General features: G+C 35.3%; 1 protein-coding gene across 2 annotated transcripts in view; it reads right to left on the bottom strand.

Moving 5' to 3' along the window:
* LOC306883735 (follistatin-related protein 5-like) overlaps positions 1-13349 on the bottom strand; it is a 142254-nt gene that overhangs the window by 114776 nt on the left and 14129 nt on the right. The window contains exons 2-3 of one of the 2 annotated variants that reach the window (XM_079439166.1): positions 6961-7096; positions 2766-2799 (exon numbers count right to left, since the gene is read on the bottom strand). In XM_079439166.1, coding sequence (XP_079295292.1) covers positions 2766-2799; positions 6961-7096 — 170 coding nt within the window. The remainder of the gene's footprint in view (positions 1-2765; positions 2800-6960; positions 7097-13349) is intronic. The other variant, XM_079439167.1, reaches the window with a different exon arrangement.

The following is a 13349-nucleotide window of genomic DNA, read 5'->3' as shown; positions in this document are numbered from 1 at the left end:
TTCAATTACATTTAGTGATCGCACATGAACAAGTACACATGAGATGTTCAGTAACTAGTTGAATAGTGGGCAGTTGCCCAAAAATAAATCTGTTGAGTAAAATTACTTCAGCCAGGCAGTAAGTCTAGGACCACTCTCTATTCTCAACAGAAACAATGCAATGTTCCCTTTCAAAAAGTGAAAAGGAATCCCAAAGAAGCTAAACAGATTTCAGGATTAACATACAAATTAGAGCTAAAGCCTTTAGCATTTCAAAATGTTTCATCAACTACAGGCCAAAGAGGCATCCCTGTGTGCACATTATTAAATTGAATCATAATGACAAAGTTGAGACAATATCAAGAAAGCTAGAATTGGGGGACCGGGTCTGCTTTTGTGCATGCTAAGAGCTCAACGGGCACACCCCGTCATGTTGCGTATTTGAAAGAAGACTGTAAAGCTTTTGCCTTTGAAAGCTTTTGTGTGAAAAGTATAGAACTTGCCTGCATATGAGAGCTGGGCATGAGAAATAGTGTAGAGTGCCTGGTGGTCTGAATACATTACCTCCAATTTTCATACTATTACACAAAAAGCTATTCTTCAAACCAAAAAGATGTGATTTCACCCTCCGTAGTAAGATATTTTGTGTTCAACTGCACAGTGGGACTGTCGCTATGCCAGCCACTTAATTTAAGATTCCAATTAGAGGGCATTCTGCTATGCGCTTGTGCACGCTGTCTTAGTTTTTCTCTTTTCCAAATTCTGACAGCCAGTTTCAGTTGGCTTCATATTCTTTACAGCAATATTTCATGTGCTGTAGTCTGCACTTTGAATTCACAAAGCAGGAAACATTTGCCAGGTCACAAATTAAGATGAAAACGGTTCGTCTTGAATGTACTGAATGTATTCACCACTAAGGCTTAATGTACTTCAAAAGGTGAAATAATTATTAAAAAGAAATGAATCAGCTTCATCAAAAGCCTTTCAGGCAGTCTCAGGAGGAATCTTCCAAAACCTCCATTAAGGTAATATACCTAAGTCAGAATTTAATCCACTTAAACATGAAGTAATTAGACTGAATAATTAAAATGATTAATAAATAATTGAAACAGCCTATCAAAAAATTATTTCCAGACAGACTCTTAAGTAGGATGCGGAACAAGCCACCCAAGCATTTCCACACTGCTTTTCTTAATTGGGTAATATGAAAAAGAAAATACATTTTGTTAGGATTATGAGAATCTCTTTTTGTTAGGATTCTGAATATTTTTAATGTGTCCAAAATGTATGTACACTGAAAACATTTGGTGAAGCATTTACAATTTTACTCAAAAAATGCTAGTAGATTCAGAAACTGCTGGTAAAGTTTACAAATAATTAAAGCGTGGCAAGTAACACAATGAATTAAATGTCAAATTTGGAAGTAGAAAGACTGATGTTTCCTTGTAAAACATTCTTTAATAATCTTTGTAGAATTTACAACTTCGAAAAATAGTTTTTTTAAATTAATTAATTATAATTTTTTTTTTTTTACAGTGTAAGGGTCACTAAGCGTCACTGTTAATTCTTGTTTGCAACCCATTTTACATAAATTATATGAAAAATGGGGGGCGGGCTTGATTTTCTCCATCTAAACTTATTGGATGAACAATGTGAGCTTGCTAAAACATTGACTAATTATCTATTAGGCTGTTGGCCATCATTATCCAACAGTGGCCTAACATTGTTTTAGAGGAAAAGAGACTTGATTCAAAATTATGAAGAACATTTTTAATAACAAGCAACGAGATTAACGCTCACAATAATACAATAATAGAAAGTAAACAGGATCAATTTAATTTCACGTTGACTTTAAACGGCGGAAAAGACAAAGACAGAGAGCATCCATTTGATTGAACAGTTAGATAAGTGAGATCCTGTCTTTTATCACAATGCCAGCTCAGCTTTGACCTTCTGCAGTAATACAGTCTGCTTCTCTATTAAAGTCTGATTATCTTACCTGTAGCCAAAGGAGCTGCTAACACAAGCACCTTTGAGCTGACCTGAGATAAAATGTGTGGTGGGATTTCACCTCACACAGTCTGAGGAGCGAGATGGATTTTTCACATCTCAGCGCTCTCTGTAGGTTCTTGGCATCATCTGGCTAACTCTTGTGCCATCTTAATTACAGATGACTGCTGGGCAATAGCCAACATGTGATTTACACCTTAAACCACAGACGGTTTGCTAGCATGATAATTAACGCAGCTATATCCGGCCCGCTCGAGTACCCAATATTGCTCCCAAAAATAAACATGCGTTCAGTCCAAATACTGCCACCATGCACCATTTTTTGTTCAAGGGCACCAGTGGCAGTCACTTGGCACCCCAGGCGAGAAAACATTATTTCATTAAATAAGAGGAATATTTTTATATAAGGAATAATCTAATATAAAAGCCAGTGTAAATAAGAGAAACCCCATATGTGTTCATTATGCCTCATACATTCTGAGTTCATCAAATACCAATGTTATCTCACGACCAATTTGTACATAATTTACGAGGTGGCTAATTCGTACGATTTCGTAAGAATTAGCCAGCTCATAAAATATGTACAAATTGCTGTGAGATCGGACTGAAAATACCTAAAAATCCTCTAAAGAATATTTTAAATACCACAACACTAGCATGGAACATGTCCTACACACTACTGTAAAAAGTCCTGATAAGACCCTGATTGGACCTTTTTGTTAATGCATATTTGAGTGTGTAAAAGGAAATAAGAGAGAAGTAGGGTTTGTACATACCTTTAATACGTAAGCTCTCTGAGATCCCATCCTGCTGGAACAAGAACAGAGAGAAAAACAATACTTACAATACATTCACAGTAAAGTATATCTATATATAATAGAGTCCTGGCCACAGACATCCACATACTGGATATTGGATGGCTTACACACCCCAAATACATCTGATTGCTGTTTTACTTCTAGTGAAAATACATTGTAATTTTAAACGAATGCTGCTCCTTTCTTTCTTTGAAAGTATGATATACATAATTCAGTGACACTTTATTTTAGGGTCTCTTAACTAGTTGCTTATTAGCATGCATATTACTAGAATATTAGCCATTAATTACATATTAATGCCTTATTCTACATGACCTTATTCTACATCCTTAATCCTACCCAATACCTAAATTTAACAACTACCTTACTAGCTATTAATAAGCAGCAAATTAGGAATTTATTGAGGGAAAAGTCGTAGTTAATAGTGAATAAGTGTTCCCTATTCTAATGTCTTACCCATAATTCCTATTCCATATTGCCATAGCAAAGTCTAAATATTCTTTCAAAAATGTTGGTGTCTGAATTATTTGTCAGTTTGAGTTAAATGATTCATTCATTCAGACCAGGCAGAGTACGGCAGTCTCTCAACGAGTCTATTTCTAAAGGTTAAAGGATGTCATATTCCACCATTAAAGAGACGAATGGGATATGCTAATGTTAGCTGCCATTTTGCTTCTAAGGAAGAAATACAACAGTGTCATAGGATGAAAAATAAAACAAAAGGTGTAACAAAATTCTCAGCCAGAAGCTCAAAAGTAATAGCTGACACAAAAATGAAAACTTGGTCTGCGTTTACTCATGACATTTTTGAACATGAAATGAGCATTTCCAAGTTGCTCTTTTCTATACAATGAGAGTTGATGTGTACATAAAGTGCTATATGCTGCCACTAAGTGATATATACACAGTACTTTGTTGCTTTAAAATTGTTCATGAATTACAGTGTCTAAAGACAAATGGTGCCGAAATAAATCAGTAATCAGTAAATCTATCAGTAATTGGTCTTGGTATAAGTAGATTTACACAATGATTTGAATATCTAGAAGATGGATAATTGGTGAGATTTTAATTCTGAGAGATTACCATGAAGCAGCAAATTACAGGCCTTCTCTCTTTGTTTTCCAAAGACTTTAAAGCCATTTGTCCAATCTGTCCAAAATGAAAACAAACTTGCTTCAAGCCCCTCCCCTTCCTGTGCCAGTTTCACCACAGCACCTTTACAATGTATTACTTTTAACTTGTGTCACAGTGTATTGGAATGGTGCCTGTTTCACCAATATTTCTCTCCACATTTTTCTCTCTTTCTTAGCAGACCTTGCAGGTCTTATTAAAAAAACCTAAGTATACAGAGGTTATTTTTTCATTCAGCATACCAAGGAAGGAGTATAATTGCTCTGAACAGTATTTCATTCATGTTATGTTAAACTCACATTCCTGCAAAAGCTGAGAGAGCATTTAGTTCAGAGTAACAGCTCATTCATTCCGCTCTGAAGACTTTTGAGGCTCGGTGAATAGATTATCTTCCTGGAATCCATTGTACATCAATTACGCAACTGAACTACAGAAATGAAATCACGTCTATAATAAGATCCTTTAAGACCCCACCCCCTTGCTTTATTTTATACGTGCGCCATCTGTCACTCAAACATCTAGTTTTTGGATTGGTCTAAATGTAGGGCGGAGCTAAATTTGGGCCATAATCTGAGTGGAGGTAGAGGAAGGGTGGGGCTACGATGAATTAAACCTTTGGCTTTGACAGGAGATTGGCTTTTGCAGAGCAGGACAAAGCTTCATACTATAAGCTGAATTACTCATGATGATTGAAGCAGACCGAGTTGAGGGAAAGCTAATGGGGTCACTGCTTATCTCTGTGCCCATGCCAGAAAAACAGGCTCAAACCCGCAGTCCTCACCCAACACACCTCCCCCATTTGAAATGCAGGCTTGCTACATCCGTTGCCAGTCATCTTTATAGATTCACATTGCTGGAAAACTCTGGAATGAACACACACATTAACTCAATATGATCCTTGATATAGTATTCATATATAATTTAACCACTAAGCATAATAATAATTATAAGAAATATAATTGCGTCTGGCCTGTGCCATCAAATACATTCTTATCTGAGACTGGTAGTTGTTTGTGCTTTGCACTTAATGGATTTTCACACTTTGTGGTCTGATAAGGAAGTTACTGCAGGAAATTTGGTAGCTATGCGTTCCCACAGTGTGCATTTCAACTATTTAGGCCTTCTGATGTATGTGACAGCATTAGCATTTCATACAGAGGGAAAAGAGCGAAGGGCATCTTCATTCATAATTTCTATCTTTATTAAATTAATATTTACATGAGTGGGTTGTGAGCATTAGCAAACAGCACTGATACTTGAGTGGAGTGGGATGTTCAAGGTTACCTTCAGAGAATTAATGAGTCATTAGGTTAACTCTGCACTTAAACCACATTTGTAACCACAATGGTAGTAGTGATTTGCTACTTGTATTACTGGGTCACATTGAGACAGAACTCCACTATTTTTAGAGTTGCCCATGATTAATGTTTTCAAAATAATAATTGTTGTAATAATACTCATATTACAAATAAGAACTATTTTTAAACCCATTTTATTTCACATACCAAAACAGATTACACAAATAATAATAATAATAAATTATAATAAATGACAAATACATATAATAAATACAAACTATTATTATTATTATTGCAATTACCAAAATTTTTCAAAATGTGAAAAGTCTGTTGGCTCTCATTTTTTTCCATGGCAAATGTGAAATGTTTTCAAATAATTTCTAAAAGTCACAGTAAATAAATCAGACTTAAATCACACTGCACATGAGACAAATACATTTAACTAGCTGACATGATGCTATTAATGTTCTAGTATCAGTCACAAACAATGAATTACAAATTCACAGGAACCCCATCATCTATAAAACACTGCATGTCTGCTTATATGCCATCTGTCAATTTCTAATGATCTAATAATTAACACCAAACCTCATGCGTAAGTGGAATATTTTGATAGCACGACAATACTAACTGTCTGAAATGATAACAGTTCAGACATTTAAAAAAGCCAGCGTGTGCTTTTCCTCTCAGGCTGTTTTCACATTTGGTTGAATTGCTTGGTTCTTTCCACATTGTTCCTGTGGGTCCGGATGTTGGTATGATTGCGTCACCTCCAACAGTAATTCCCTAATGGCAGCCATTTACTGTAGCTAGGTAACAATGTATGAGGAGAATATGCCAGTTTCAACGTTTTATTGAAGTGATTGTCCCTTTGGATATACCCGCAAAACTTTATACGCACATAAAGGCACTTCAGTTTGTCTGTTTGTGCGCTACAGACGTACTGCAAGAGATGCAAAGAATGCAAGATGCTCTCTAAAGATAATTTCATTAAAGGCAAGCAGTTATGAGAACCATGCATAACGCAAAAAAATGTGAATTTAAGACATCGGTACTGACTCATGTACCTTTTCAAGCAGATTTTCTCATGTCAATTGTCAAACGGACTCGGGTTTGCCCAAAAGGTTTAGCGTGAAAACACCAAAAGTGTTTCAGGTTCGTTAAAGGGACAATTTTAGTGACCCCTGCTCAGCTGTTTATACAGATATAAAAGGAAAGTGTTCCCATGGGTCCCTGTTCTGTCAGTCAGTGCCATACCTCCCTCCCTCCCTCCCTCCCAGAGTTTAATTGATCTATTACATAATATGAATGTTCGCTTGTGGAGATGATGAAGGAAAAAGAGGAGATAGAAGCAGTGGAGCTTGTTAGAGCTGCATTACGCCTCAATTGCTGGTAACTGGCTGCGTGTGTCCACAAAGCTCACTGCAACGGCCAGTCAATAAACATTCAATTACACAATCACACTGAGCTGTTTCATCATGATGTCAGCACAGCAGGAATTTTTGCCTGCAGTTCGCTGCAGTAACACTTTTTAATCAAATTATTATTATGCATCTCTGATATTCGGCTCGTGAGCAGAGGAAGAGTAATGAATCGTCCTGTGACAATAATCAAACCAGAAGCGCTCAATGCGATGCGGATTTCCACATTAATTAGCATCGTAACCGGCCACACAGAGTCTCCTCTTGTAAAAGGATGGCTAATGAAATCGGAAAGATCGATACCTTGTGACGGAATCTGACGAGAGGTCGATACGTCATTGGGGTAAATCCTTCTTTGCCAGGATGTGCCTCTGTGATCAGCGCTGCCCCCCAGAGCAGGACAGCTGCCCACCATCTCCTGGAGCTTCTCATTACCCTCCTGTAATAAAATAAAAGATGTGAATACACAAGTAAACAACAACCTGTGTAGGTTAAGTCAAGCGGAGCATTTAAAGCCTTTTGAAACAAACAATACATCACAGCTCAGCTAATTAGAGCAGACAAAGGAGGATGCCGATCTACTGTGGGTTTAAACTAATGCTTTCAATAAGAAGCCCACACTCAATGGCAAGATTAAATCTACTTTGAATCAATTAAGGAATAATGAGCACCATGAGGAAATAAAGATAAAGCTAAGAAAAAGGATCAATATATTACCGGTCTGACGGTGAACGCATTTGATTGCAGTTCTTTTTAAGTCAGGCAATTCATATCAAGGTAGCATTTAGATTCAGTCCTGATATGAGACTTTTTCTTTTTTTTCTTTTTTATGAGAGCAATAGTGTGTCCGTGGAGAAAAGCAGTGTTTCAAAAAACATATAAACAAACAAACAAACAAGCCTAATAAAAAAATATCTAATAATAATAATAATAATATACAGTTAAACTAACTAACTAAATAAACTGATAAAGATGTTAATAAAAAAAAAATAAAAAAAATACTGTAAGTCAATATATGCAAAACTTAATTTAAAAAAGCAATTAAAACAATAAAAATGGATTAAAATAAATAAAAATAATTAAAATGAACAAAAATAAATTAATAAAATATTGATTAAAATAAAGAAATTGATCAATAAAATTGACTAGAACAAATAAAATAGATTTAAACAATTTAATTTAATTATTACAAAATGAACAAAATTCATAAAATTAATTAAACACATTATGCAAAAATATATACATTAAAATATAATACAATTGCTTAAAATAAATAAATCAAGTATCAGTCTTACAGTGATAAGAAAAAAATAATATGTTAAGATAAAATTTAGGGATCTGTGGCATCTAAAAGTTTGAAACCCCCTGCCCTGTCTGACAAATCTATCTCAAAATAATGACTTTTGCAATATTGACACTGTTACAAAACCGATATTGACTAATATTTAACTTCTATCATCTTGTTAGAGATGCTATAAAGCAGAATTTGGATTCGCCTCATATTTTATAAAGTTTGCACAATTGATTCTGTTATTTTATGTTTGTTACTGTCAAGCTGCTTTGAAACAATATGTATTTTATAAAGCGCTATAAAAATAAAGTTGATATGACTCAAAATATATTTGGATTCACAAAACACACTTCTGCAGTATTTCAGTGCAAAAACTTTGGAGTCCCATAAGTGGTTCTGTCAGAGAAAGCAATGAAGAAACAAACACAATGCATAAACATAAAATATGTACATGTACTCCGAGGCCCTCTTCATCACAGGCACCAGGATAACCGCTGTGTGAGAGTGATGTCCTGCAGGAGTTCCGAAATTTGGAATGGAAACAATAGTTTAGAATGATATGGCATTGGATTTCAGAACAAAGCAATTCAGAAGAGATTCCTTTCATTGAGCTGGTCAAAGACTGTCCACATTTCACATCATCGGTTTGAAGTCAGGCACATGACTGGCCCAAGAAATGAGCAAGCACTCTTGATGTAAACCTGTGCTACCCATCTGTGCTTTTATTACAATCTCGGCATGCATGACTGTCATATTTCATGCTGTCTGTATGCTAAAGAGAGAGAGAGCGCATGAAGAAGGAAGATTGAACGCTGTGCAGCCACCTATAGGGACAGTCATCATAACTTTATCAGGTGGCCATAAATCGTCTACGCCACATCTATGCCAAGTGTCTTGGCATTGACTTTCAAATGAGGGATATCTATCACTCACAATGTTCACAATATATCATCATATGACAGTCTCCCAGCAGGCAGAGCGGTACAAGTGTCTTCTATTGCATCTAAACTGTACTGTACTTACCCACAGTCATAGCAGTAGTGATTTTTTACTGATCAGAGCTGCCATGCATTCAGAGCATGGTCTTCTGAACCATTCTCTATTTCCATCTCTCGGTACACCTCCATGTTCTGGCAGACTAGAGTAATAATGCTGTGTTGGCAACACTGGCATCGCAGACATTTGTAGTCTTTGCAGTTATGATTTATGCCGCCTTCTACAATAAAGTGTACTTAACTATTGGTCATCCAAAACATACTAGAATTTTACGATTGTAGTTATGATATATACCGCCTTCAACAATAAAGTGTACTAAATTATTGGTCCTCCAAAAATACTAGAATTTTACAATTCTAGTTATGATATATGCCGCCTTCTACAATAAAGTGTACTTAATTGTTGGTCATCCAAAACATACTAGAATTTTACGATTGTAGTTATGATATATACCACCTTCAACAATAAAGTGTACTAAATTATTGGTCCTCCAAAAATACTAGAATTTTACGATTCTAGTTATGATTTTTGCCACCTTCTACAATAAAGTGTACTTAATTTTTGGTCATACAAAACATATTAGAACATAATAGAATACCAAGGTTGTTAAAGTTTCCAAACGGGCTTATCAACTACAAAAATGACAGTATAGAAAGGAAATGAGAGTGAGAGTCAACAAATGCTATTTTCACAGACAAAAAAAAAAAAAAAAATGTAAATTCAAAAAGTAAATAAATAAGTAAAAATAAAACTATAATAATAATTTTGTAGTGTTTGTGGACTACAAAAATGACAATGTTTAATGAAAATAAAATTAATTAAATTAAAAGTTAAATCAAAGCCAGAGAAATAATGCTGTGTTGGCAATGGTGGCACTGTCATTGTAGTCTTTGTAGTTACAATTTACAGAGATAAGAGAGTCAACTAATGGCATTTTTACAGAAGAAAAAGAAAATACAAATAAAATAAAACAAAAGGAGATTGTACAGCAACTACAGGGGCACACAGATGTGGTGATCTCAACCACAAGCCGCCCACAGAAAACATCATTGCATCAGCAGCACTAGAAAATGACAAAACCATCAAACTTTGGAAGAGCGATTGCTAAGCCTCAAGCTTATTTTACTTTATTATTTTTTTTATTTTTTATTTTGTACTATTCATTTTGTGTGTGTGTGGGGTGGGGGGACTTTTTTTATAATGCTGTGTTGGCAACAATGGCACTGTCATTGTAGTCTTTGTAGTTACAATTTACAGAAACAAGAGAGTCAACTATTGCAATTTTTACAGAAAAAAAAAAAAAAAAAAAGAAAAACTAGGGTTATAATACTGTGTTGACAACACTGGCATTGCAGACATTTCTAGTCTTTGTAGTTATAGTTTATGCTGCCCTCTACAATAAACTGCACTTAATTCTTGGTCATCCAAAACATATGGACTATACAAGATTACCAGGCTTGCCAAAGTTTCCAAAGTGTTCCAACAGTTATTTATGCATGTATTTATTTATTTGTTCACTATTGTTTTTACAGAAAACAATAATGAAAACAAAATAAAATTTCTTGGCCAGAATTCGAAGTGGAACACACAGTACGCACCCCACACAGTTTTCAATCACATTTCCATCAGGGGAATGTAGAAAGACACAAATGTCAACTCTTGACCTCTCTTCCTCTGTAAAGAAGGCACAAAATCTCCACTTCTTTAGGGGGCTAAAACATCTGGCCTACATCTTTACCAACAACATCAATGTCACCTCCGGCAGGAAGTCCTTCTGCAGGTAGTGACCACATATGTCCTGTTGGCTATTCAGCATTTATATGCATCCAATCGCCTGAAAACGATGCACATCTACACCAAGCCATGTGCATTTAGGAAAGCGGCCAGCAGTATTTGTCCCTATTTGTTCCTCTCCTGTGTGGGAAAAAGCTCTGACTAATTGAACTGTGAATTGTGACTAAAACATGCAGGGCTGCAAAACATACATAAATATTTGGATTACACACTGAAAAAAAGATAGCGTAGACACAAGTTCAAGAAATACAGAACAGACCTATTTCATTGTTCGCTTAAAACTATGCAGCCGTCCCTAAGGTCTGATTACTGAGTTTAAATGGCTGGCAGCTACAACAATAACACAGCATTCTATTACCACTTGCTGTACATACAGCTGTTTACTTTAGGGAAGAAGAAGAAAAAAAATGTGTGTGCAAATATGTATTCAGTTGAAATGGTCTGATAGTTTCAAAATCAAACTAAACTGACCATGGGTGAATTTTAACATTCATCAAAAAACAAGGCATACACAAAGGGTCAGATAGAAAAATGCCTGTCTTTTTCAAAAGTTACTTTGTTTGTTAACTTTCTATGGCTGTTTTTATTCTCTAGTGTGTTATGCTCAGATCTAGGTTATTTTTGGCCCTATTTATGATCTGTGATTTAAGAGAAAGCTGAAACCTCTGCCACCTGTTCTTTTTTTCATTAGAAATCAAATTGAATTGGCATCCTTTTACTTGCTTTTCAGCAAATCAGTTAGCTGACGAATATCATGTTATCTAACTAATATTCACGAGTGATTCACCGTATTAATATTCATAATTGTTTCTACACCCCTGAAAGCTGCTATATTATGTTCTCAGCAAATTGTAACAGTGAAACACTGCACTTTCTTTGTATAGGAGCACAACCTAGATCTTTCAGCAATCTTACTCCCTCCTGTCTCTCATCCTGAGGATTTGAGATGCAACTGTTTACGCCATGTTGAGAGAAGTGACAGTGACTGTTAAAGTCTGGAAATGGTCCACTAACTAAACCCTGTGAAATCTCGCCTATATTTTGCAGTCTGTCAAACCGTTGGGCTGTGGGCGGTGACAGATGTTGGCCATTTGTGCCAACGTGACTTTTCTGTCATTGTGTAAACTGTCAGAAGAACTTCTAATTATACTGGACTGTATAAAGTGGCCTGTGTTGGAAAAAATAAATGATTGACAGAATTTGCCTGCAATATTGTGAAACCTCATGAGTGTCCTAAAGGTCATGCAAAATATCTCTCTCCAGCTTTGTTCCAATATCATTAAACTTCTGTCAGTGTATAAATGTCACCTCACAAAATGAAACCCTGCGAACCCTCATCCACCACTAAGCATTTCTGGTTTATATTTTACATTGCTGATTCAGTTAAAGGGAAAATTTCATCTGTGCAACACAAAAGAAGATATTTTTGAATTCAGAGTGGTATACTGAACCACACTGATTTTACTTGCATTGTCAAAAACACATTTTCCTAATATCTTGTTCCACAGTAGAAAAAAAAAAGGTTGAGAAGTTGAGAAAATGACAGAAAAATGTTAATCTCTTTAAGATTTGGCCTTTTTAAAAATTGGAACGTGGTACACTTTAAGACAAAATCCATAAAAAATCCATACAACGTTATGAAATACTCTTTATATTTTAATTCTTTTGGATAAGACTTTAGACTACGAATGACAACATGCATTGATGACCAGGGATCTTTCACTTCAGCCCTCCAGGTGAGCTGGGAGATACAAATGTGTTTATGAACATCCGTAATGCTCATAAAATAACTCCTATAAAGTATTTTCTTAATAGTTCTAGTCGTAAAGCTATACAAATTCTACAACAGAAATTTTTCAGCAACAGTAATATATTAATTTGTGCCACGAGTACAAATCAAAACATTCAAATTCAAAACAAGAGTGAGTCTGATGACAATTTTAAATTTGACATTTTTTATTAAATTAATTAACATTTTAAAATATATTAAAACACAAAACAGTTATTTTACTTTGTAAAAAAAAAAAAAGGATTTAATTGTATTTTTTGATTAAATAAATGCTGATTTGGTGAGCATAAGAGACTTTAAAAACTCTTAAGGAGTCTGACCCCAAACTTTTGAACGGTAGAGCCATCTATGGAAAAAAGGATGTCTCTATTTATACAGATGAACAGGCAAGAGCCAAGAAACAACACCAATAAACACATTCAGTGATTTATTTTCTTCAAGCAGCTTCAAGAGTTTTTGCAAGAAAAAATTTCCTATACTAAGCCAGAATGGAAAAATACTATAAAAGTGCTCTTCAAAAAAACATCAGAAGCACAAGCAATAATGCAAATGACAAGCAGATGCCCAGTTTCTGATGTTACATCACTCCTAACCAGAGAACTCAGAACAACAACAGGAAACACATACATTCGTAAGTATTTAAAGAAACCACTAGTAATGTTAACACCATGTGACACTTCAGGGCTCTACAGTGCGACCATGAAAAAATATTTAGGAGCACCAGTGCGACTGACCCGATCAGCATATTTGTGTTTGCGCTGAGAGAGCTTTAAAGGTTTCTAACATACTTACGTGTTTTTGCAGCGTTGAGTAATGTATCAC

Source organism: Barbus barbus, assembly GCF_936440315.1.
Source record: "Barbus barbus genome assembly, chromosome: 17".
NCBI classification, from domain to species: domain Eukaryota; kingdom Metazoa; phylum Chordata; class Actinopteri; order Cypriniformes; family Cyprinidae; genus Barbus; species Barbus barbus.
The sequence above is the reverse complement of the archived record's forward strand: the minus strand, read 5'-3'. Positions and strand labels throughout refer to the sequence as shown.